This window comes from Suricata suricatta, chromosome 2 (genome assembly GCF_006229205.1).
Source record: "Suricata suricatta isolate VVHF042 chromosome 2, meerkat_22Aug2017_6uvM2_HiC, whole genome shotgun sequence".
NCBI lineage: Eukaryota > Metazoa > Chordata > Mammalia > Carnivora > Herpestidae > Suricata > Suricata suricatta.
Genome location: NC_043701.1, coordinates 115,770,083 through 115,792,058, shown reverse-complemented (window position 1 = coordinate 115,792,058; position 21,976 = coordinate 115,770,083). Strand labels below are relative to the sequence as shown.

The following is a 21,976-nucleotide window of genomic DNA, read 5'->3' as shown; positions in this document are numbered from 1 at the left end:
CCCGGAGCCCCAGAGCCGTTTCCGGTGCTCAGCGGAAGCGTGGGGCGCAAGAGGACGACTCTTGGTAAGGAATCGGCTCTCCTCTGGGCGCCCAACCGGAATCATGTCGAGTTTGGCGGTGAGAGATCCGGCGATGGATCGGTCCCTGCGTTCCGTGTTCGTGGGGAACATTCCGTATGAGGCCACCGAGGAGCAGCTGAAGGACATTTTCTCGGAGGTCGGTTCTGTGGTCAGTTTCCGGCTGGTGTACGACCGGGAGACGGGCAAGCCCAAGGGCTATGGCTTCTGCGAGTACCAGGACCAGGAGACGGCGCTGAGCGCCATGCGCAACCTCAACGGGCGCGAGTTTAGCGGCCGGGCGCTGAGGGTGGACAACGCGGCCAGCGAGAAGAACAAGGAGGAGCTCAAGAGCCTGGGGCCCGCGGCGCCCATCATCGATTCGCCCTACGGCGACCCCATCGACCCGGAAGACGCCCCCGAGTCTATCACCAGGGCGGTCGCCAGCCTGCCCCCCGAGCAGATGTTCGAGCTCATGAAGCAGATGAAGCTGTGCGTGCAGAACAGCCACCAGGAAGCGCGAAATATGCTACTGCAGAACCCCCAGCTGGCCTATGCGCTGCTGCAGGCCCAGGTGGTGATGAGAATCATGGACCCGGAGATCGCTCTGAAAATCCTGCACCGCAAGATCCATGTCACCCCGCTCATCCCGGGCAAATCTCAGCCCGTGTCCGGCCCTGGTCCTGGCCCCGGCCCCGGCCCCGGCCCAGGGCTGTGCCCGGGACCCAGTGTCCTGCTGAACCAGCAGAACCCGCCAGCCCCTCAGCCTCAGCATATGGCCAGACGGCCAGTGAAGGACATTCCTCCTCTGATGCAGACCCCTATCCAGGGCGCGATCCCGGCCCCGGGGCCACTGCCAGCCGCGGTTCCTGGACCGGGGCCTGGCTCCCTAACTCCCGGTGGAGGAATGCAGCCCCAGGTGGGAATGCCAGGCGTTGGTCCAGTGCCTTTAGAGCGGGGACAGGTGCAGATGTCGGATCCCCGAGCGCCTCTACCTCGTGGACCCATGTCTGCCGGTGGCCTGCCTCCTCGAGGGCTATTGGGAGATGCTCCAAACGACCCCCGCGGAGGGACTTTGCTTTCAGTCACGGGGGAGGTAGAGCCCAGAGGCTATCTTGGCCCACCTCATCAGGGCCCCCCCATGCACCATGGGTCCGGTCACGATGGCCGTGGCCCTTCCTCCCATGAGATGAGGGGAGGACCATTAGCAGATCCCAGACTGCTAATTGGAGAGCCTCGTGGACCCATGATAGATCAAAGGGGTCTCCCGATGGATGGTAGAGGCGGTAGAGATTCTCGAGGGATGGAGCCTCGAGCCATGGAGACTGAGGTCTTAGAGACGCGAGTAATGGAGAGAAGAGGAATGGAGACCTGTGCAATGGAGACCAGAGGAATGGAAGCTCGAGGCATGGATGGAAGAGGAATGGAGATAAGGGGCCCTGGCCCCAGTTCCAGAGGCCCGATGACTGGTGGAATTCAGGGTCCTGGGCCCATTAATGTGGGGGCGGGTGGTCCTCAGGGACCCAGACAGGTTGCAGGCATTGCAGGGGTGGGAAATCCTGGAGCGGGCATGCAGGGGACAGGCATACAAGGAACAGGCATGCAGGGGGCAGGCATACAAGGAACGGGCATGCAGGGAGCGGGCATACAAGGAACAGGCATTCAGGGGGCGGGCATGCAAGGAGTGGGCATGCAGGGGGCAGGTAAGCAAGGTGGCGGCGGTCAGCCTAGCAGTTTTAGTCCTGGGCAGAGCCAGGTGACTCCGCAGGATCAAGAGAAGGCGGCTCTGATCATGCAGGTTCTGCAGCTGACCGCTGACCAGATCGCCATGCTGCCCCCTGAGCAAAGGCAGAGCATCCTCATTTTAAAAGAACAAATTCAGAAATCTACTGGAGCTTCCTAATAGGTTTAGGAAGTGTTTGACAGTAGTCTCCAGGGTGCAAAAAGCTGATCTCTGCATCCCCACACTTGAATGATGAGGGTTACCCTCCCAGAACCTTAGTTCATCTTGTTATCTTTGTATTTTTTTCTGTTTTTATTTTAATGGGGGGGGGGGTGTAGGAGTAGCTCTGTTCATTTTTATTCACTGTAAATATACAAAAATAACTCTGAACGTGATTCTGTTATACCAAATAAGATTACAAAGGATATGCAGCAATACGAAGTGTCTATGGTATGTTAACTACATTTTGAAAATATTGAGTAAAACAATGTGAAAACTGCACATGATACTAAAATATGACCTGTTAAGATGGTAATGTACTAAGATAGTTTAAGATTCTTGGTTGTGTAAGAAAATAAAGTTTACCTCAAAATTTTAAGATACGTTTTTTTGGTAAGCCATTTAAAATACAGAATTCTATTTTGGGGACAGTAAGAATGCTGTTCTAGGTTAAACATCGTGACAGTGTTTTGGAATATTTCAGATGTTAGTGCTAACTGGGTAAAGCTCAGCTTGGGGTATTAGAATTGGGGTTTTTTTGTTGTTATTTTTTCCTAAAGCTGTGCTACCTGAAAAATCCAGGAATGTGCCTGGTGTGGTGTTTCATTTATCTGACTGGGGACTAGTAATATTGTGCCCTGGCCTTAAGTGCAGTGACTTTGCTGGGACAGTTCTAGGATTGGCCCGGTGACTGAAGTCTGCACCAATGAGACTCTCTCTCTGAGTATCTTCCTGTTTCTCACCAGTCTTCGAGCCCTGACTATGAGTCTAAGGAATTCTCACAGCCTTTCTAAAAATCAGCATCTGGGGACCAGGTGATCTGGGTGACTTGTACACATTACTGGACTTCTCATAAATAGAGAGTTTCATGCAGTCCAGTTCTGTTTCCTGGTGACTGGTTTCCAATATGGATGGGATCCGTGTGGTCAGCCAGCGTGGGGACTTAACAGTGTGAGTCTCCCCAACGTTTACCATGCCTGTGACTTTCACTTATAGGTCTACTTACCTACCGTGTTACCAGAACAATTGAGATATTCTTACAGCCTGAGTTTTCTGCTCAGCTAGTTATAACTAACTTTTTAGTTTTTTAAAAGTAGTAAAGTCCACATACCCATGAGAGAGATTTAAAAATCACTAGGAAGGTGGGGCTTATCACATTTTCTTTAAAGCTACTGCCTAACTTATTCTTAAGCCTTGAGGATGTGGACACATAAAGACTTGTGTCATAAACCAAATAATTAACAGAAGCAGAAACACCCAAATAACCAGGTGGTCTTACTCGGGAGAAGAAAAACCGATGTCTAGTAATAGAGGAAAAAACAGCATTTACTACAAGGAGAAGCTGAGATTTAGAAATTGAATTTTTCCCCTTACAAGGTTTTTAAATCTTAGATGGGTGCTTCACTCTTTTTTACAAAGTTTTCTTCCCTCTGCTATTTCCTCCTGCCTGTTTTACTCGTTTTTTATTGTTATTCATACTGCTCACTTTCCCATGCTTTTTGTAGGCTTCCCCCATATTGGAGAGGCCAGCTCTGCCTTCCATGTAGTGATAGTTCTGGTTAAAGCTCATTTGCAGAGTTGGCTTGACTGCTTGGAAGTTAAACTGCTTTATCCCAAAGCTTTCACTCAAGGGCTCCAACTGAAAACTATGTTCCACTCTTGTCGCAGTTTAATACAGACAATAAAAGGAATGTAAAATTAAGGATGACTTTAGTATCTGATGTTTATTTTGAATGAGTGAGTTATCCAAAAGAAATCTATTATTGAGAAATTTATGGATCGGAATACATTTTTCCCCTTTAAATGAAAAAGGCAAACTTAAAAATTGCAAGTGTGGATGGAAATCCCTTTCTTAGATCCATTATCTATATAGCTCCACAGTTGAAATAACTAAAGACATGTTATGCTATGGTTGGTATCAGTAGCAACATTTTGGTGTGTGCCCAGATAGGAGGCTTCTTTTTGCTTATGTCCCCCCCAGAGAACTCTCCTCTGCAACCTAGGAAGACCTTACAGCACCGTCATAATGGACGGCACATGTTACACATGTTACACGGCAGCGCTCGATTTTACTTCCCCCCTACCGCCCCTCCTCCCACTCCCAGGAAGTGACCAGGGATAGTCAGGAACTCTGACCAGGACTGCCATCATTTCTGTATTCACTACACCAAAATCACAGGTGAGAAGGAGGGACAAAACATTCTGTCCGTCTAGGGGGGAAATCCCATTAAGAGCACATAAAGGCCCCCCAAAACATTTAGATTCCACAGAGAACAGATGAGTTGTAACAATCTTGCATTAGAAAATAAATTAGCAATAGGTAATAGAAACAGTCTCCTTTGCTCTGATAAGGCAGGTTCTCACCTACATCACTGTCTCAGTACTGATGGACAGCCTCATTTCAGTTGATGGTGATGCAAGCAATACGTCTGTTACAATCAGAATTCCAGCTGTTTCACTCCATTCCCACTGGTTATAACCCTTAATATTCTGCGTGTTCCCAAATATGGATAGGCTACAAATGCAATTACAAATTCATTCATTATAACAATGCTTAAAGATGGGGTGAAACACTGATTTGTAAGTACGTTATTAGGACTCACTCCTGAGCAGTATGTTTCTTGGGAATATGAAATGGGCAACTTTAATCAGTGCCTGCCCATTAGCCATTCCCCTCTTAAATTACTGATGATTAGTATCAAGATGTGTTTAATCTACTGATGTTTCAGGACTTACAATTTTTTTTAATATTTATTTACTTTTGAGAGAGAGAGAGGGAGACAAAGAATTGGAATCAGGCTCCAGGCTTTGAGCTGTCAGCACAGAGCCCTACGCTGGGCTGGAACTCACGAGCCATAAGATCATGATCTGAGCTGACATCGGACAGTTAACCAATTGGGACACCCCGGTGTCCCAGGACTCCTAATTTTAAGTTTTTTGATGAGATATAAACCAACGTGAATCCCATGTGAAGGTAAAATCATGTATAACGTTTCAACTACACTTTTAAGAATTCTAATGGTAGAAAAGCATTAAAAGCAACAATAAAACAAAAAACCCAAAAGCCTTGACGTGATCTCAATTTGCAAAGCTTCTCACTTTCCTGTGCTCCAGTGGGACATAGACTAAGCACACGGCACCTAATTTCCTGTGGCAGGTCAGGCCTTCCCCTCAGGACTGATGGGGTGTAAGGATAATTGTATGCAGCAAGCTTCCATGGCGGGAAGCTACATTGTCAGTTACCTCTCGCAGTCTGCTCACAGAGAGTATGTCAGCCTCTCACGGCTTTATGTTGTCAGCTAATTTCTAGATAGACTTCTGGTTATCTGGTTCTTCTCATCAGTCTCTAGTCAAGAATGCTCTGTAATCAAGAACTAATTCATTTTAGGGGAACTAATATACTTAAAAGCATATAATTAATGTCAATATTAGCTTTAATAGTATGAATATTGATATTGGTATACAGTTTGCTAGTATGTTTCATATATATGTATATTTCAAATTTTCACTAGATCTAATATTTTCATTTGCTTTTATGCACCTTCTAACAAGCATTTACTCCTTTGGTTGAAAATTCAGCATTACAAATATTCACATTACAAACTGCCTTTTGCGTAAGGTGTTAACTAGCATATTTCTTCTTTTTTAAATGTTGTTTGCTTATTTATTTATTTATGAGAGAGAGGGAGAGAGAACAGAGCACAAGCAGGGAAAAGGCAGAGAGAAAGAGGGAAACAAAGAATCTGAAGCAGGCTCCAGGCTCTGAGCTGTCAGCACAGAGCCGGACGATGTGGGGCTTGAACTAACGAATGGTGAGGTCATGACCTGAGCCGAAGTCAGATACTCAACTGGCTGAGCCACTGAGGCGCCCCTAGCATGTTTCCTCTTAATATTTTTCTACCTCAGTATCAGCCTTATGTTGGTAAAGGACCTACATGTTGTATTAAAGGTGACATCAGGGTAGCACTGTCAAAAATAACAAACTCCATGATTATTAATACTGTACATAAAAATACTGAAGTATTATCCTAGGGGAAAAAAGCTGGAGTATTCTGGTTAATGAAAATTTTTTATAAACAGGAGTTAATTTAGGTGCCAAAGGTAGGTAACTCATTATCAAAGACTTAGAATAAATATACAACATTTTCAGCCATAATTGCTTTTGTAGGATTCCTTATGTATTAAATCTGCAGGCATTGGAAATCAACCTCATGTGTCACAAATGAAACTCAGCAGTTCCCCACACACTTATTTTGCCTCTTCACTTAATTAGCTGTTTTATTCACAATTCTGCTTCCTTCCATTACTAATACTCTCCTGTAATTCTACTGCAAAAGTCTGAGCCACTTCTGTGTACCCATCAGCCTTTGCTGCACCCCTCACTTTGCTGCCTGGAGTGAATATGTGGCCACCTACGTGCTTACGAGTCTATCTCTTTACCCCTGGACATTGGCCAGAACAATGAAACACCTGCTATAACTCAGTCTCAATTTCCTTTGCCTTAATGTTTACTTTTAATAACATTCAAAGCACAAACCACATTAATAATCATATGTGAGTTAATGTGATGAAATGGCCTGAATGGGGCTTGTTTGGTACATTAACATCCACAAAATCACACTCTATGTCAAACATCCCCCTTGTTCACACGTCAAGTAATACAGCGACATAAATAAGAAGGAATTCAAATGTTTCCAGAAGCAAACCTGGCCTTGTGAGGGTAAACAAAACCACTGCCTATGAATAGAATATAATTCCTGGCTTATGGTGAGCCTGTAGCCAAAATGATTTTATATTTCTGAGCGTGCCAGAATCACCCATCAGAGAAGCATTTCCTCATCTATTTTAAAGAAGAGAGAAATTGCACGGTTGAAATCTACAACCCCCTGCTTGCCCCTCCCTGCTGTCAATGTGGTCAGTTCTGTGCTTCAGAAGCTCTATTTTTGGACCAGGGACCCCAATCGGGGACCTGCGGGCCATGGAGCCTTCAGATATTCTGTGTCTGACCTGCTCAAGGGTCTCATGATGTTGAATCTGAGTGCATTTACGTGCAACATATATTCTCCGACGTGGCTGCAGGCCCGGGCTCAGGCGTCCCAGGACTCTATAACACTTGCCCGGCCCAATAATACTCGGAGCTTACAATTCCTGTTACACTCTGTGTGAGAACGCAGCTATTAGATTCAGTTGAAATTTTCAGTGCCTAGCTTGACAAATGTGAACTAGAAAAACGGTTCAGCTACCGGTTCAGCAAGTATATTTCTGCACAATCAACCAACCAACCCACCAAACATACAAACACCCAGAACAATGAGAAAAGGTATGGAGCCTTTTTAATTTATAGCTTTTCATGAAGTATATGGAGTAAAAACATATCCCAGGATGCTAATCCAGTGTGTACCTTTCTCCCACAAATCCTTTGCATTTTTCATAAATATTAAGCCAAAATAGCAATGTATTTTTCAATACAAAAATCTTTTTATAAAATGAGAAATATATATGTGTGTGTATATATATATATATAATATTAAATGCCAAGAGCTCTGGAATGGACTTCTGTATAGCATACTTCGTAAAAACAACACTCTTTAATTTCTCTATTAATTGAAAAAATCCACCATGTAATTTCCACATAGAAGCCACACTGATTAAAAAAATAACAACAAAAAAAATCAGATTATGCCATTCCCTTGTTTAAGGCTCTCATGGCTTACTTTGCTCTTAGAATAAAATCCCACATCCTTACCATGGACAATAAAGCCCTAAGCCAATGTCATGTGCTGCTTTTGGGCCCCTGACTTACTGGTACAGCTACTTTGGATCTAGCATCGTTTCCCTGAATTCATTTTCATCTCTAAGCGTTATACTTGGCAGTTTCTTTTACCCCACTCTCTCCCCAGGCCTCTGAATGCATAGTTCATTCTCATTCCCAAGGCTTTAACTTCCTATTGCTTTACTCAAAGAGGCTTTTCCTGAACACCCCAGTTAAATGGTCTCCCCATTCTATCATCTCCTCATCTCATTTTTATTTTTAATTTTTTAATGTTCATTTATTTTTTGAAAGAGAGAGAGCATGCACACAAGTGGAGGAGGGGCAGAGAGAGAGGGAGACACAAATTTCAAAGCAGGCTCCAGGCTCTGAGCTGTTAGCACAGAATCCAACATGGGGCTTGAACTCACAAACTGTGAGATCATGACCTGAGCTGAAGTCAGGTGACTAACCGACTGAGCCACCAGGGTGCCATTCTTACTTGTTTTTAAACAATGACTCTCTTAGCTGAGCACCACTTACCACCAATCCATGCCTCCCAATCCTTGTGCAAAACATGTTATATACACGAGGCAAACTTGATGATTACCATCAATGCGTTACTCTTCACTACAGCCACATTACATTTATCATGTCGATTGTATCTGTTTCCAAATTAATGCTAGTTGCACTATAGCTGTAATATACAGATAAGTGATGGAGGGAGGAAGATCCTTGAGGAAATGTAATCTGAAGTTTGGTATCACAGTTGTTCTTCCAACTCTGCAGGGCTTACCTGGGAAACATACCAAAACGCCCCTATTCTAGACCTCCTCCTTCTGCCCCTGCATGATGCTGTATGCTCAAGGACATGCAGTGTGCTTTTGACTCTTGCTAACGATGGCGCACCTGGGTGGCTCAGTTGGTTAAGCATCTAACTCTCGGTTTCAGCTCAAGTCATGATCTCACTGCTCACTAGATCCAGCCCCATGCTGTTAGCACAGAGCCTGTCTGGGATTCTTTCTCTGACCTCTGGCACATACACGCTCGCTCGCTCTCAAAATAAACAGACTTTAAAAGATAAAATAAACTCTTGCTCCTGAAAATGTGGTCTTGGATCCACAGCAACAGCACCACCTGGGAGCCTGTTAGAAATGCAGACTGTGCAGCCTACCCCAGACCTGCTGAATCAGAATCCGTATTTAATAAGATCTGCAGGTGATTCACATATAAACAAAAGTTTGAGAAGCACTGCTTAAGACTACCTAAAATCAATAAAACTGGGGAAAAATGAATCTAACAATATTATGACAAATGGAAAGGAATGGGAGGCAGGGAGGATGTTACCAAACCTTACTATTTTTCCTAAAGTTTCTATCTGAATTCCAGGGAGAGAACATACATGTAGTATCGTGTCAGGTACACAGCATAGTAATTCAACGCTTCCATACATCACCCTGTGCTCATCACAGGTGTTTCCTTCTTCCCCATCACCTGCTTCACCCATTCCCCACTCACCTCCCCTCTGGTAACCAGCAGTGTGTTCTCCGTAGTTAAGAGTCTGTTTTTTGGTTTGCCTCCCTCTCTCTTCCACTTTGCTTGGATTTTATTTCTTAAATTCCACATATGAGTGAAATCATATGGTATTTGCCTTTCTCTGACTTATTTGGCTTACAATAATACTCTCTAGCTCTATCCATGTCATTGCAAATAGCAAGATTTCATTATTTTTATGGCTGAATAATATTCCATTTTTTTGTGCGTGCATGCATGTGTGTGTGTGTGTATAGATTTCATTTTTATGGCTGAGTAACATTCTATTATAGATATGTATATGTGTGCATATATACATATATGCATATATATACACATATATATCACATTTTCTCTATCAATTCATCAGTTAGTAAACATAATTTGACTAATGTAGATAGTGCTGCTAGAAACATCAGGGTGCATGTACCTCTTTGAGTTAGTATTTTTTGTTCTTTGGGTAAATATCTAGTAGTGTGATTGCTGGATCGTAGGGTAGTTCTATTTTAAATGTTTTGAAGAGCCTCCATACTGATTTTCACAGTGACTGCACCAGTCTGCATTCCCACCAACAATGCACAAGGGTTCCTCTTTCTCCACATCCTCACCAACACCTAGTGTTTCTTGTGTTGTTGATTTTAGCCATTCTGACAGGTGTGAGGTGATTTCTCATTGCAGTTTTTGATTTGCATTTCCCTAATGAGTGATATTGAGCATTTTTTCATGTGTCTCTTGGCCATCTGGATTTTTGGAGAAATGTCTGTTCATGTCTTCTGACCTTTTTTGTTTTTTGTTTGTTTTTTTGGCTTTGAGTTGGTAAGTTCTTTATAGATTTTGGATAAAAAACCTTTATTGGATATGTCATTTGCAATTATCTTCTCCCATTCCACAGGTTGCCTTTTAGTTTTGTTGGTTGTTTCATTTTTTTGTGCAGAAGCGTTTTTATATTGATATAGTCCCAATAGTTGACTTTTGCCTTATTTCTCTTGCCTCAGGAGACATGTCTGGAAAGATGTTGTGTCAGCCAATGTCAGAGAAATTACTGCCTGTGCTTTCCTCTAGGATGCCTATGGTTTCAGGTCTCCCATCTAGGTCTTTAATCCATTTTGAATCATTTTTGTATATGCTATAAGAAGGTGGTCGGTTTCATTCCTTTGCATGTGGCTGTCCAATTTTCCCAACACCATTTATTGAAGAGACTGTATTTTTTCCCACTGCATATTCTTTCCTGCTTTGTCAAAGATTAAATGACCATATAATTGTGGGTTCATTCTGAGTTTTCTATTCTGTTTCATTTCCATTGATCTGTATGTCTGTTGTACCAAAACCATATTGTTTTGATCATCACAGCCTGTAACACAACTTGAAAACAGGGTCCTTACAGCTCTGCTTTTCATTCTCAAGTGTGCTCTGGCTACTTGAAGTCTTCTGTGATTCCCTACAAATTTTGGAATTGTTTGTTCTAGTTCTGTGAAAAACACTGTTGGTATTTTGATAAAGATGGCAGTACATGTGTAAATTGCAGGCTCCTGATGGGCTCAGCCAGTGGAGCATGTGACTCCATCTCAGTCAGATGGTTCAAGCCCCACACCGAATGTGGAGCCTACTTAAAGACAGATAGATAGATAGATAGATAGATAGATAGATAGATAGATAGATAGACAGACAGATAGATGATAGAGAGCACTTTGGGTAGTAGAGACATTTTAACAATGCTTTTTCTCGCAATCCATGAGCACTTTGTGTCTTCACTTCTTTGTGTCTTCAATTTCTTTCATTAGTTTATAGTTTTCAGAGTACAGGTCTCTGATCTCTTTGGTTAGGCTTATTCCTAGGTATCTTGTTATTTTGGGTACAATTGTAAATGGGATTATTTTCTTAATTTCTCTTTCTCCCCTACTTCATTATGGGTATACAGAAAGGAAACAGATTTCTGTATATGGATTTTGTATCCTGTAACTTTACTGAATTCACGTATCATTTCTAGTAGTTTTTTGGTGGAGTCTTTCAGGTTTTCTATATAGAGTATGGTGTCATATGCAAATAGTGAAAGTTTGACTGCTTCCTTACCAATCTGGAGGCCTTTTATTTCTTTCTATTGTCTGGTTGCTGTGGCCAGGAATTCCAGTACTATGTTGAATAAAAGTGGTGAGAGTGGACATCCTTGTCATTTTCGTGACCTTAGGGGAAAAGCTCTCACTGTTTTCCCTTTTCAGATGATGTTAGCTGTGGGTTGTTCATATATGGCCTTCATTATGTTGAGTTATGTTCTCTCTAAATCTCTTTGTTGAAAGTTTTGCCTTGCCCAATGCTTTTTCTGCATTTACTGAAATTATCACATGGTTCTTATCCTTTCTTTTATTATTGTGGTGTATCACATTGATTTGCAAATATTGAACCATGCTTGAATCCCAGGAACATATCCCACTCCATTTTTACTGTATCATTGGATTTAGTTTTCTAGCAATTTATTGACAATTTTTGCATCTATGTTCAAAGGCTATTGGCCTTTAGTTCTCTTTCTTAGTAAAGTCTTAAATGGCTTTGGTATCAGGGTAATGCTGGACTCAGACCATGAATTTGTGAAGTTTTCTTTCCTCTTCTATAATTTTGAACAATTTGAGATAAATTAACTCTTCTTTAAATGTTTGGTAAAATTTGCCTGTAAAGTCATGGGATCCTGGACTTTGGTTTCTTATAAGATTTTTGATTACTGACTCAGTTTCATTACTGGTTATTGGTCTGATCAAGTTCTCTATTTCCTCCTGATTTAGTTTTTGGTTATTGATAGGTTTCTTGGGATTTATTCATTTCTTCTAGGTTGTCAAAGTTGTTGAAATATAATTTTTCATACTATTCTCTTATTTAGATTTCTGTGGTATTGGTTATTATTTCTCATCTCTAATTTATGATTTTATTTACTTGGGTCCTTTCTCTTTTTCTTTTTGATAAGTATAGCTAGGAGTTTATCAATTCCATTAATTTTTTCAAAGAATCAGCCATTATGTTTTCATTTTCTTTTTTTCCCATTTATTTTAATTTTTTAATGTTTATTTATTTTTGAAAGAGAGAGTGAAGAGACAGAGTGTGAGAGCGGGAGGCGCAGATAGAGGGGGAGTCACAGACTCCGAAGCAGGCTCTAGGCTCTGAGCTGTCAGCACAGAACCCCACACTGGGCTCGAACACACACTCTGTGAGATCATGACCTGAGCCGAAGTCAGATGCTTAACCGATGAGCCACACAGATGCCTCTCCCATGTATTTTCTTTTATTTCTTCTTTGATTTCTCGGTTGACCCATTTATTGTTTGGTAACATGTTGTTTAATCTTTTCTTGTGGTTGACTTCTGCTTTGATAGCGCTGTGGTTAGAAAAGTACATGGTATGACTTCATTCTTTTTGTATTTGTAGAGGCCTAATGTGGACTAATGTATGATCTATTCTGGAGGATGCCCTGTTCTGAGTATATCTGTTAAGTCCATTTGTACCAGTGTGCCGTTCAAAGTCATCGTTCTTTTGTTGGTTTTCTGTTTAGATATGTATCCATTGATATAAGTGTGCTGTTAACATCCCCTACTATAATCGTATTGTTATCATTTAGTTCCTTTATGTTTGTTATTAATTGTTTTATGTATTTGGGTGCTTTCATGTTGGGTTATATTTACAATTTTGTATCTTCTTACTGGATTGTCCCCTTTATGATTATAGAGTACCCTTCTTTGTTTCTTGTTACAGTTTTTGTTTTAAAGTTTCATTTATCTGATATAACTATTGCTACCCCAGCTTTCTTTTGACATTTGTTTGTATGATAAATATTTTTGTAACATTTTTTGGTGAAGATGTCTTTAGGTCTACAATGAGTCTCTTATAGGCAGCATGCAGATGGGTTTTGTTCTTTTACCCATTCTGACCCCCTATGTCTTTTGATTGGAGTGTTTGATCCATTTACATTCAAAATTAATTACTGATAAATACATATTTATTGCCATTTGATCTGTTTTGTGACTGTTTTTAGAAATTTTCTCTAATCCTTTCTTGTTTTTCTCTTATTCATGTTTTGCTAATTTTCTTTAGTGATATATTTGGATTTATTCCTTTTCATTCTTTGCATGTTTATTAGTAGTTTTTGGTATATGGTTACTATCAGGTTTGTATATAACCTCTTCTGTAAACAGAAATCTATATTAAGTTGTTGGTGCTTCAAGTTTGAATCCATTATTTTCTCCTCTCCTCCCCCATGTTTTAGGTATACGTTGTAATAATTCATAACCTTTTGTGTGTGTTCCTTGACTGATATTTACAGAAATATTTATTTGTCAATGCTTTTGTATTTCCTCCCTTTACACTGTCATGTTTGGTCTCCCCTTTCCACTCAGAGTCCCTTTTGATGTTTCTTACAGGGATGGTTTAGTGTTCATGAACCCCTGTAGTTTTTGTTTATCTGGGAAACTCTTTATCTCTCCTCTTTTATGAATGATTGCCTTGCTGGATAGAGTATTCATGGCTGCAAATTTTTCTCATTTGGCACTTTGAATATATTCTGCCACTCCCTTCAGGCCTGCCAAGTTTCTGTGGAGAAATCTGTAGCTAGCCCTATGAGTGTTCCATTGTAAGTTAATGATTCTTTTGCTGCTTTTAGTATTTTTTTCTTTATCACTATATTTTGCAAATTTAATTACAATAGGTCTTGGTGTTGGTCTGCTTTTGTTGGTTTGGATAGGAGCTCTCTGTGCCTCCTGGAGCTGGGTCTGTTTCCTTCACCCGATTAGGGAAATTTTCAGCTATTATTTCTTCAAATACATTTTCTTCCCCTTCTTTTCTATCTTCTTCTGGGAATCCTATAATATAAATCGTATACATTTGATGGAGTCAATGAGTTCCCTATGTCTATTCTTATGTTGCATAATTCTCTTGGCTTTAAAAACATTTTTTAAATGTTTTTTTATTTTTACTTTTGAGAGACAGAGACAGCGTGAGCAGGGGAGGGTCACAGAGAGAGGGAGGTACAGAATCGGAAGCAGGCTCCAGGCTCTGAGCTAGCTGTCAGCACAGAGCCCAAGGCAGGACTCGAACCTAGGAACTGTGAGATCATGACCTGAGCCAAAGCCAGACACTTAACCAACTGAGCCACCCAGATGCCCCTAATTCTCTCATGCTTCTGCTCAGTTTTCTTATTTTCCTTTATTTTGTCTTCTAGGTCACAAAGTCATCCCTCAGCTACTTCCATCCTTGTATTCATTGCATCAAGCTTATTTCCAATCTCATTTTTTGTATTCTTCCTTTGAGATTCTTTTTTTTTTAACTCTTTTATCTATGTGGTAAGGGTCTCTCTGATGCCTTCTATTCTTCTCTCAGGCCCAGTGAGTATCCTTATGATGACTACTTTAAATTCTCCATCAGGACATTATTTGTATCTGTTTCATTCAGATCTCTGGCAGTGGCTTCATCTTTTTCTTTCTTTTGGGATAAATTCCTCCATCTTTGCATTTTGTCTAAGTCTCTGCCTTCTTCTGTTAGAAAATCCAGTTATATCTCCTGCTCCTGAAAGTAATGACCTTATGAAGACAAGGTCATGTAGTGCCCAGGGCCTGGTGCTTCAGGGAGTGTCTCCAGTGTGTTGCCACCTGTACTCTGCTGTTGTGTTTTGGTGGCTCTGTCCTTCAAGCTCTTGGTCTGCAGACACTCTCCTTGTCTGCTGTGGGCAGTGCTTGGTGTCTGGCTTGAATGTGGAAAGTTTTAACTAGGTGTGCTCTAATCTGCTTATGAAATGAGATCTGATGCCACCTCCACCAGAACTGAGGCCCTGCAGAACTCTCTGATTGGGGGACATGATGTGGGTAGGGTTTGTGCTGGTCTTCTTGGGGAAGGCCCACCATGGTGGAACTCAGGCAGGTGTGACTAAGAAGGCCAGTTCCATAAGAGCACAGAGAGTGAGTTTGGTGTAAGCAAGTGTACCTGCTGCAGTGCTTCCCTCAGGTGACTCTGTGTTTATTCTGAGGGGTGGGTGATGGACATGGTAAAAGCTAATGTTTTTGCTCCTGGAGAAGTGTTTCCCTGAAGGCTACTTCTGGGATGCATTCTGAGGAAGGTGAATAATCTCCCTGTTTTGTGCCCCAGGTGTTCAGATGGCTGTTCCCATGCTGTCTGCCCCAAGGCTGTTTGCCTGCCTTCTCCCCAGGAGCAGTGCAGGGCCCTCTGGCTCCATCCCAGCCAAGCCTGCTGGCCATTAAAACTCCAGGCTATAAGCCCTCATCATTGCTAGAATTCATGAAATTCAGCCCCTGTCACATTCCAAGCCAATAAGTATGGGGAAATGTTCTCCTTTTGTATTCCCCTGTGTGCTCCTTTTTCTCTCTCATGCATCTCCATGACTATGACTCCCTCCCCTCTGCAGCACCCATTATCTACCTCTCCCCTAAACCATGTCTCCACACTTCTTATTTTCTTTGATGTGACCTCTTTTCTCCTGTTAGTTGGTGAAGTTTGTTTGGTCAGTCTTAGAGGTTGATGTCTGGGGCATGTAGGATGATGTGTTCATAGGATGCAGCAAGCCTAGGGTTCTCCCACTGTGCCATCTTCCTGCTCTCTAGAAGGTATTTTAATTTTACCCAAATAGCTTTCTTTCCATTGGCAAAAATCTTGGCTTTTTGATAGTATCCATTCTGACAGTGTAGGATGATATCTTATTGTGGTTTTTCATTTCCCTAATCATTAGTGATGTTGGAAATCTTTCCATGTTTCTCTTGGCCATCTGTATGTTTTCTTGGGAAAAAATGTACATCTAGGTCATCTGTTCATTTCTCAGATTATGTGGGGCATTTTGGCGTTGAGTTGTATGAATTCAGTCATTTATTGCATATATCATTTGCAAATATCTTCTGCCATTTCTTAAGTTGCCTTTTCATTTTGTTGACCATTTCCTTCAATGGCGCAAAAGGTTTTCATTTTAATGTAATCCCAACAGTTGATTTTTGCTTTTCCCTCCCCAGGTTGAGGCAAATAAAGGAGACAGCCCTCTATTAGGAGCCAGATTGAAAAACAAGCAAGTAGAAATCCTGTTCCTTCACAGATAACCTAGGGAACATTAAGATTACTAAGAAGTGGAATGTAAAATACTATAGTTGGAATGTGAAAACCACTGGAGTTTGCATTTTGTCTCTATGTGTGACCTTTTTTTCTCAGTGGTGGAGGGAAAGCTGCAGCAAATCAATTAGAAGCAATATAGTTACATTTAGTTCATTTTATCACCAGAAATGTCCCACATCAAAAATTATTTCAGCCAAGCAGTGACTAAGAGTGACTCTCTCAGATGAATGCCATCATTTATAAAATTTCTCTCTTAAAACCCAAATTGTTTTACAATCTGCAAATCTCCTAATCTTTCTGGGAAGATCTCCTAACCCACCAAGAATGCTGAGTTTACATTCAGATACTACAGTTCCTTTTGTAAATGTCTCTGCCTATAATCCAAGAATATTTCCAACTAATCTTCTTCACACAGTTTATCATCTAGACAACAGAGGAAATCTCGGAACCATAAAATCATCCTGCTTATGTTTCAGTGAGGATAAATCCTCTACCAGAATTCTCCTGCCAAACATTCAAATATTTTTTGAGTCTCATCTAAATATCCCAGCAGAGGCACTAACTAGGGGGAATTTGTTAAAACTATCTGCCCAGCATTTGTTCCATTAACTTTCTCTCAACAGAGTTATTGGAAATGGTATCAAAACTGTGCTATAATTTGTGGTCTTCAACTTTGTCTTTAAACCTGAACATAGTTAAGGGTACAAATTAACCAAATCAACATTTGTAAATTAAGCAAATTAGAATTTTTTCTCCTTAAAGAAAACTTTATATTGGGTTTAAGTGATTTAACTCAAACCATTTCTAGCACACAGAAATTTAAATTCAAATCAAGGCCTTTCAAGTGGTGACAGCAAAGCCCCATTGTGGTACTCTGAGGATGACCTTGATCAAGGGAATCTCATTTCCACATGTGTCCGAGCTACTTCCATTCCATCCTAATTTGAGCCTTTGTTTGCTAGAGGGGAAACAAAATTTGCTTAATTAGAATGCTTTGTGAATTGGAAGTGAGATGAGCTACAGAATCTTTGGTTGGTGGGGATTTGTTGTCATTGTTCTCAGATAAACACGGTTTAGCAATTTCCCCCTAGTTAGTGCCTCTGCTGGGAGGCAAACTAGTTGAGCCTTGAGCAACAATGACCTCACTTTAAAATGGCCCAAAGCTGCCCTTCCTGCAGAATTAGAGATGGATTACCCTGGCAGAGGAGAAAAGAGTCTTTTCTGCATCTCTTGTCTATTCTCTTTCACTCAGGATTTATGCATGAGGAGGGGCATGAATGATGAGCTGGCCATGGACACAGCCAGAAGCAGCCAAGGCAGGACTATGGAAGTCATCTTCTGTCAGGGCCAACACTGTGTTGGATGGAGTCTTACAATTATGAGGGCTGGAAAGTGGTGATTCTGTACAAATTTGCTCTTCAAGGGAGAGAAGGAATAAGCAAATTGAGGGAGGTGCTGCATGGTTGTTGTTGTGTGGTTGTGGTTTCACTATGCCCCCTCAGAGCCCAGATCTGCTCCACATAATGATCATGGCCACCATCCCAAGCAAGTGATGTTCTTTCCAGCTCATCCTTAGGCACTTAGTGTGTCCCTTTGCTCTTGCATGCCATACTAGCAAAGCCTTCACTGTTTTGTTTTAATAAGGAAGAAAAACTTATTACATTGATCTAGACATGAAATATCATTGTTTAAAATGATTTTACTCCAACTGGCACCTTTATATACACCATGATCAAATATTTTGAATCATTGAAAAGAGCTTTTAATAGTGGGATTTCAGGCATCAGCCACAAGATTGGGGGTAAATTAAGAAGAGATTTGTTCTTCAGGGAGGGGGTGGTGATAGCAATGGTCTTTTTCAGATACTCCAGTACTGACACAGATTTCAGCCCTAAGCTGCATTCAATGCCCTCTTTGGGAAGGCTGGGTCATGGCTAATATATAAGAGCATCTATCAAGAACCTACTAAATGCCAGGCACTTGACACACAACATCTCTAATTTGATTAAAACATGGAGGCAGTTGGAAGAAAGATGCTTAGAGAAGCTAAAAGGTTGGCCCTGAGACACAGAGGTAAAGGGAGGTAAAAATACCACTGAACTGACATTTGTCTGACTCCCAGCCCTTACTCTCCCCATCACATCATTCTGCTTTAGGAAGGTGTTAGAAAGGCTTGCCTGGGTGGCTCAGTTGATTAAGAATCCCATTCTTGATTTTGGCTCATGTCATGATATCAGGGTTTTGGGGTTCAAACCCCATGTCAGGCTCTGAGCTAAAAGCATGGAGCCTGCTTAGGATTCTCTCTCTGTCTCTGCTCCTCTCCCTATCCCTCTCCCTGCCCACCCCCCTCTCTCCAAATAAATAAATAGATTTAAAAACGGGATTAGAGAAAAGGCAGCATAGTTTTAACACTGGACTGGTTGAAAGAACACCAGGCTCATTTCCCTGAGTAAGGAATCATCACAAGTCTAGAAGACATGACTTTTTGGCAACAGTGAAAGATCTATAAAAATCAACCTTTTGTCTTTACATATTTTTTTCTTTCCCTTCCAAGAACCTAGGCTTTGATGGAACAGAGAGGAAAAATGAAAAACAAAACTTAAAATGTAAACACATTTATATAGAATAAAAATAGTTCATAAGAAAATCTATAAATATGCCCCTGTGGGTTAATCTAGCCAATGTCTAATTTAAACAATCCTGAGACCAATTTTTCATGTGATTCTTTAAAAACACCATTTTTACTAATATATAATTTATGTACCATAAAAATTTCCCATATAAAGTATACAATGCAATGATTTTTACTATACTCATAGTTGTGCGGCCATTGCACCCACCTAAGATTAGAACATGTTCATCACCCTAATTATGAAACCCTATACTCATGAGCACCCACTCCCTACTCCCCACTCAGCCCTAGGAAACCAATGATCTACTTTCTGTCTCTACAGAAACTCTCGGCAGGCTGTGTAAATAGAATCATAGAACACATGGTCTTTGGTGACTCTCTACTTTCACACACCATGTTTTCAAGATTCATCCACATTGCAGCATGTATCACTGCTTAATTCGTCTTTATTCTCCCAAAATATTTCATTGCACAGAAATACCACTTTTGCTCATCCATTCTTCAGCCAATAGGTATTTATGTTATTTCTACTTTTTGGCTATTATAAATGGTGGTCCTATGGACATGTGTGTGCAAGTGTTTGTGTGCCCACATGCTTCACTTCCATTAGGTATACCCATAGGAGCAGAATTGCTACATCAAACAGTAAGTCTATGTTAACCTTTAGAAGAACTGTCATATTTTACAAAGCAACTGAACCATTTTACATTCCCACCAGTAACAAATGAGGTTCTGGTTTCTCCACATCTTTGGCAACACTGGGTAATTATTTTTTATTATAGCCATACAAATGCATATGAAGCAGTATCCCCTTATAGTTTTGATTTGAATTTCTCTGAGGGCTAATCATGTTCAGTATTTTTTCGCGTGCTATTAATTGGCTATTTGTATGTCTTTGGAGAAATGTCTTTTCCCTGTCATATCTTTGCAGCAAATAAAAAAAATCTCTTATCGTTTTGGTATTTCTATTTTAGGTAAGCAGGTGGTCAGAGGACAAAGTCCCTAAAACATGAAATTATTTCCTTAGTAATTTAACAATGGGCTTAACATAGGAGGAATCAAGTTGCAGCGGTAGAAGTGGGAGCTTTCGGTTACATTCTTATAGCCTTTTGGAAAATGTAGCTAATCATTTTCATGGTTGATATCTCTTGGCGGGGGTCAGGACACACTACCCCAAAATCTGGCATCTTGGCATATTGAATATCTTAAGCTGAAGGAGTTTGAAAAAAACTGGCAGAGGCAGGAAGATCACACTGACACAGGTCCTAAGACCCCTCCAGGGGAGGTGCATCCCAATATCTGGAGGAAAGGAACATCCTTATCTTCAAAGACTAAGAGATTCCTAGAAGGACCCACAGACCTCACTAAATATCCTGTTTACTACATTTAACTCATATTCTCTGACTTATCATATTTCTTTTTTTTTTAATGTTTTTATTTATTTTTTTTGAGAGAGAGAGAGAGAGAGAGAGACAGCATGAACAGGGAAGGGTCAGAGAGAGAGGGAGACACAGAATCTGAAGACAGGCTCCAGGCTCTGAGCTCGCTGTCAGCACAGAGCCTGATACAGGCTTGAACCCATGAACCATGAGATCATGACCTGAGCTGGAGTCGGACACTTAACGGACTGAGCCACCCAGGCCACCCCCCGACCTATCATATTTCTAACCACTCTTCATCAAACCTTGCATAAAAATACTTGGGAAATAAAAATTTCTTGGAGTCTTTATTTCCTTAGGAAGCCTTCTGTATCAGGTATGACCAGTATCAAAGAAACTTATATGCTTTTCTCTTGTTAATCTGTCTTTGAATGTTTAACTTTCAGAGCTCACCAGGGACCCTAAGAGGGTTGAGGGAAACTCTGTCCACCCCCTACACTGTGAAGATATTATTTGAATCTGAAGTGAATAGAGAGAGTGCTTTTCCAGGAAGGTAATACAGTGCTGTACTAAAGAGCTTGGTCTCTGCCTGGGTTCGAGTTCTGGTTTTAGCAACAATACCTCTGTGACCCGTTTCTGTGCCTCATTTTCAGACTCTGGATGCTGAGCGAATGATCTCCTAGGCTCGTTGAGAGGACTGTTTGCTAATGCAGCCCGAACCATCCCTACATATAGCAAGCCCTTGATGTGCGATTGGTGCTAGATTTTGATATTATTTCTTAAAAATAAAGCCATGGACACAGAAGTCGTAAGAGCAACGTGAAGACATGAGCCAGCTCTGTTCATGGCTCCCCGTACTTAGAAATAAAAAGAGAAACCGGGGACAGATGAAATTCGCTTAGTTATAAGGACCTCCATTTCAGGAGAGGAAAAGAAAAGAACCCCCAAGAAAAGGTAGTAACCCAAGGAGGTGTTTTAAAACTAGAGTGGTCTGTTAAAGGACCATAAGTTCAAGGCAGGGAAAGAAAAAGGTTGCCTCTCTCCTTCACCGCTTTTCTTGTATTTCCTTATGTAGTAAAGCTATATTTTGTACAAGAAGACATCTAATATCAAGTTTACACTGGTGGACGCATTCTGTGGAAAAACTCTCTAACAGCGGACTCTGTTTGACCCAAGAGATTTCAAGCACCTGAAATCTTGTTTCAGACAAACCAACAGAAACGGTACCAGAGTTTTATCAAGCTTGCGCTTTTATGGCTTAAGCATTTCTTCCCCATAGCTGTATCCAGTTCAATAGAGGGTAGATTTTCAAAAATATGTTTCCCTTTATCTAAAGCAAATTTTAGTGACCAAATAAAAAAAAATGTGAGGAAATATTTGCACTATTTGTTATAATGCTATATACAGGGTACAAGCGTCTCAAATGTCTGTCTTATGAACGAGTGTTTGCCTAAACTCAGCCCTTTCTTCACTCTTTCAAAGATGAAATATACCAGGCTACAGTGTCAATTAAAACCTTCAGAATAAATGCACCAAACTATTATGCTTTAATTGAATCCTCATTTAGTATTTTCTGTCTCAGACATACCTAGTGTTTCT

The 21,976-nt window shown here is 41.1% G+C and overlaps 2 protein-coding genes across 3 annotated transcripts in view; one reads left to right on the top strand and one right to left on the bottom strand.

Annotated features, from left to right (window-relative positions):
- Positions 1-21,976, bottom strand: part of PRKG1 (protein kinase cGMP-dependent 1) — a 1,238,870-nt gene that overhangs the window by 545,228 nt on the left and 671,666 nt on the right. The gene's annotated exons all lie outside the window — the stretch shown is intronic.
- CSTF2T (cleavage stimulation factor subunit 2 tau variant) lies at positions 22-3,701 on the top strand. The gene has a single exon (XM_029931714.1). The coding sequence runs from the start codon at positions 104-106 to the stop codon at positions 1,958-1,960; it is 1,857 nt and encodes a 618-aa protein (XP_029787574.1). The 5' UTR covers positions 22-103; the 3' UTR covers positions 1,961-3,701.

Coding starts and splice junctions, on each gene's coding strand:
- CSTF2T (XM_029931714.1), top strand. CDS start 104: ATGTCGAGTTTGGCGGTGAGAGATCCGGCGATGGATCGGTCCCTGCGT.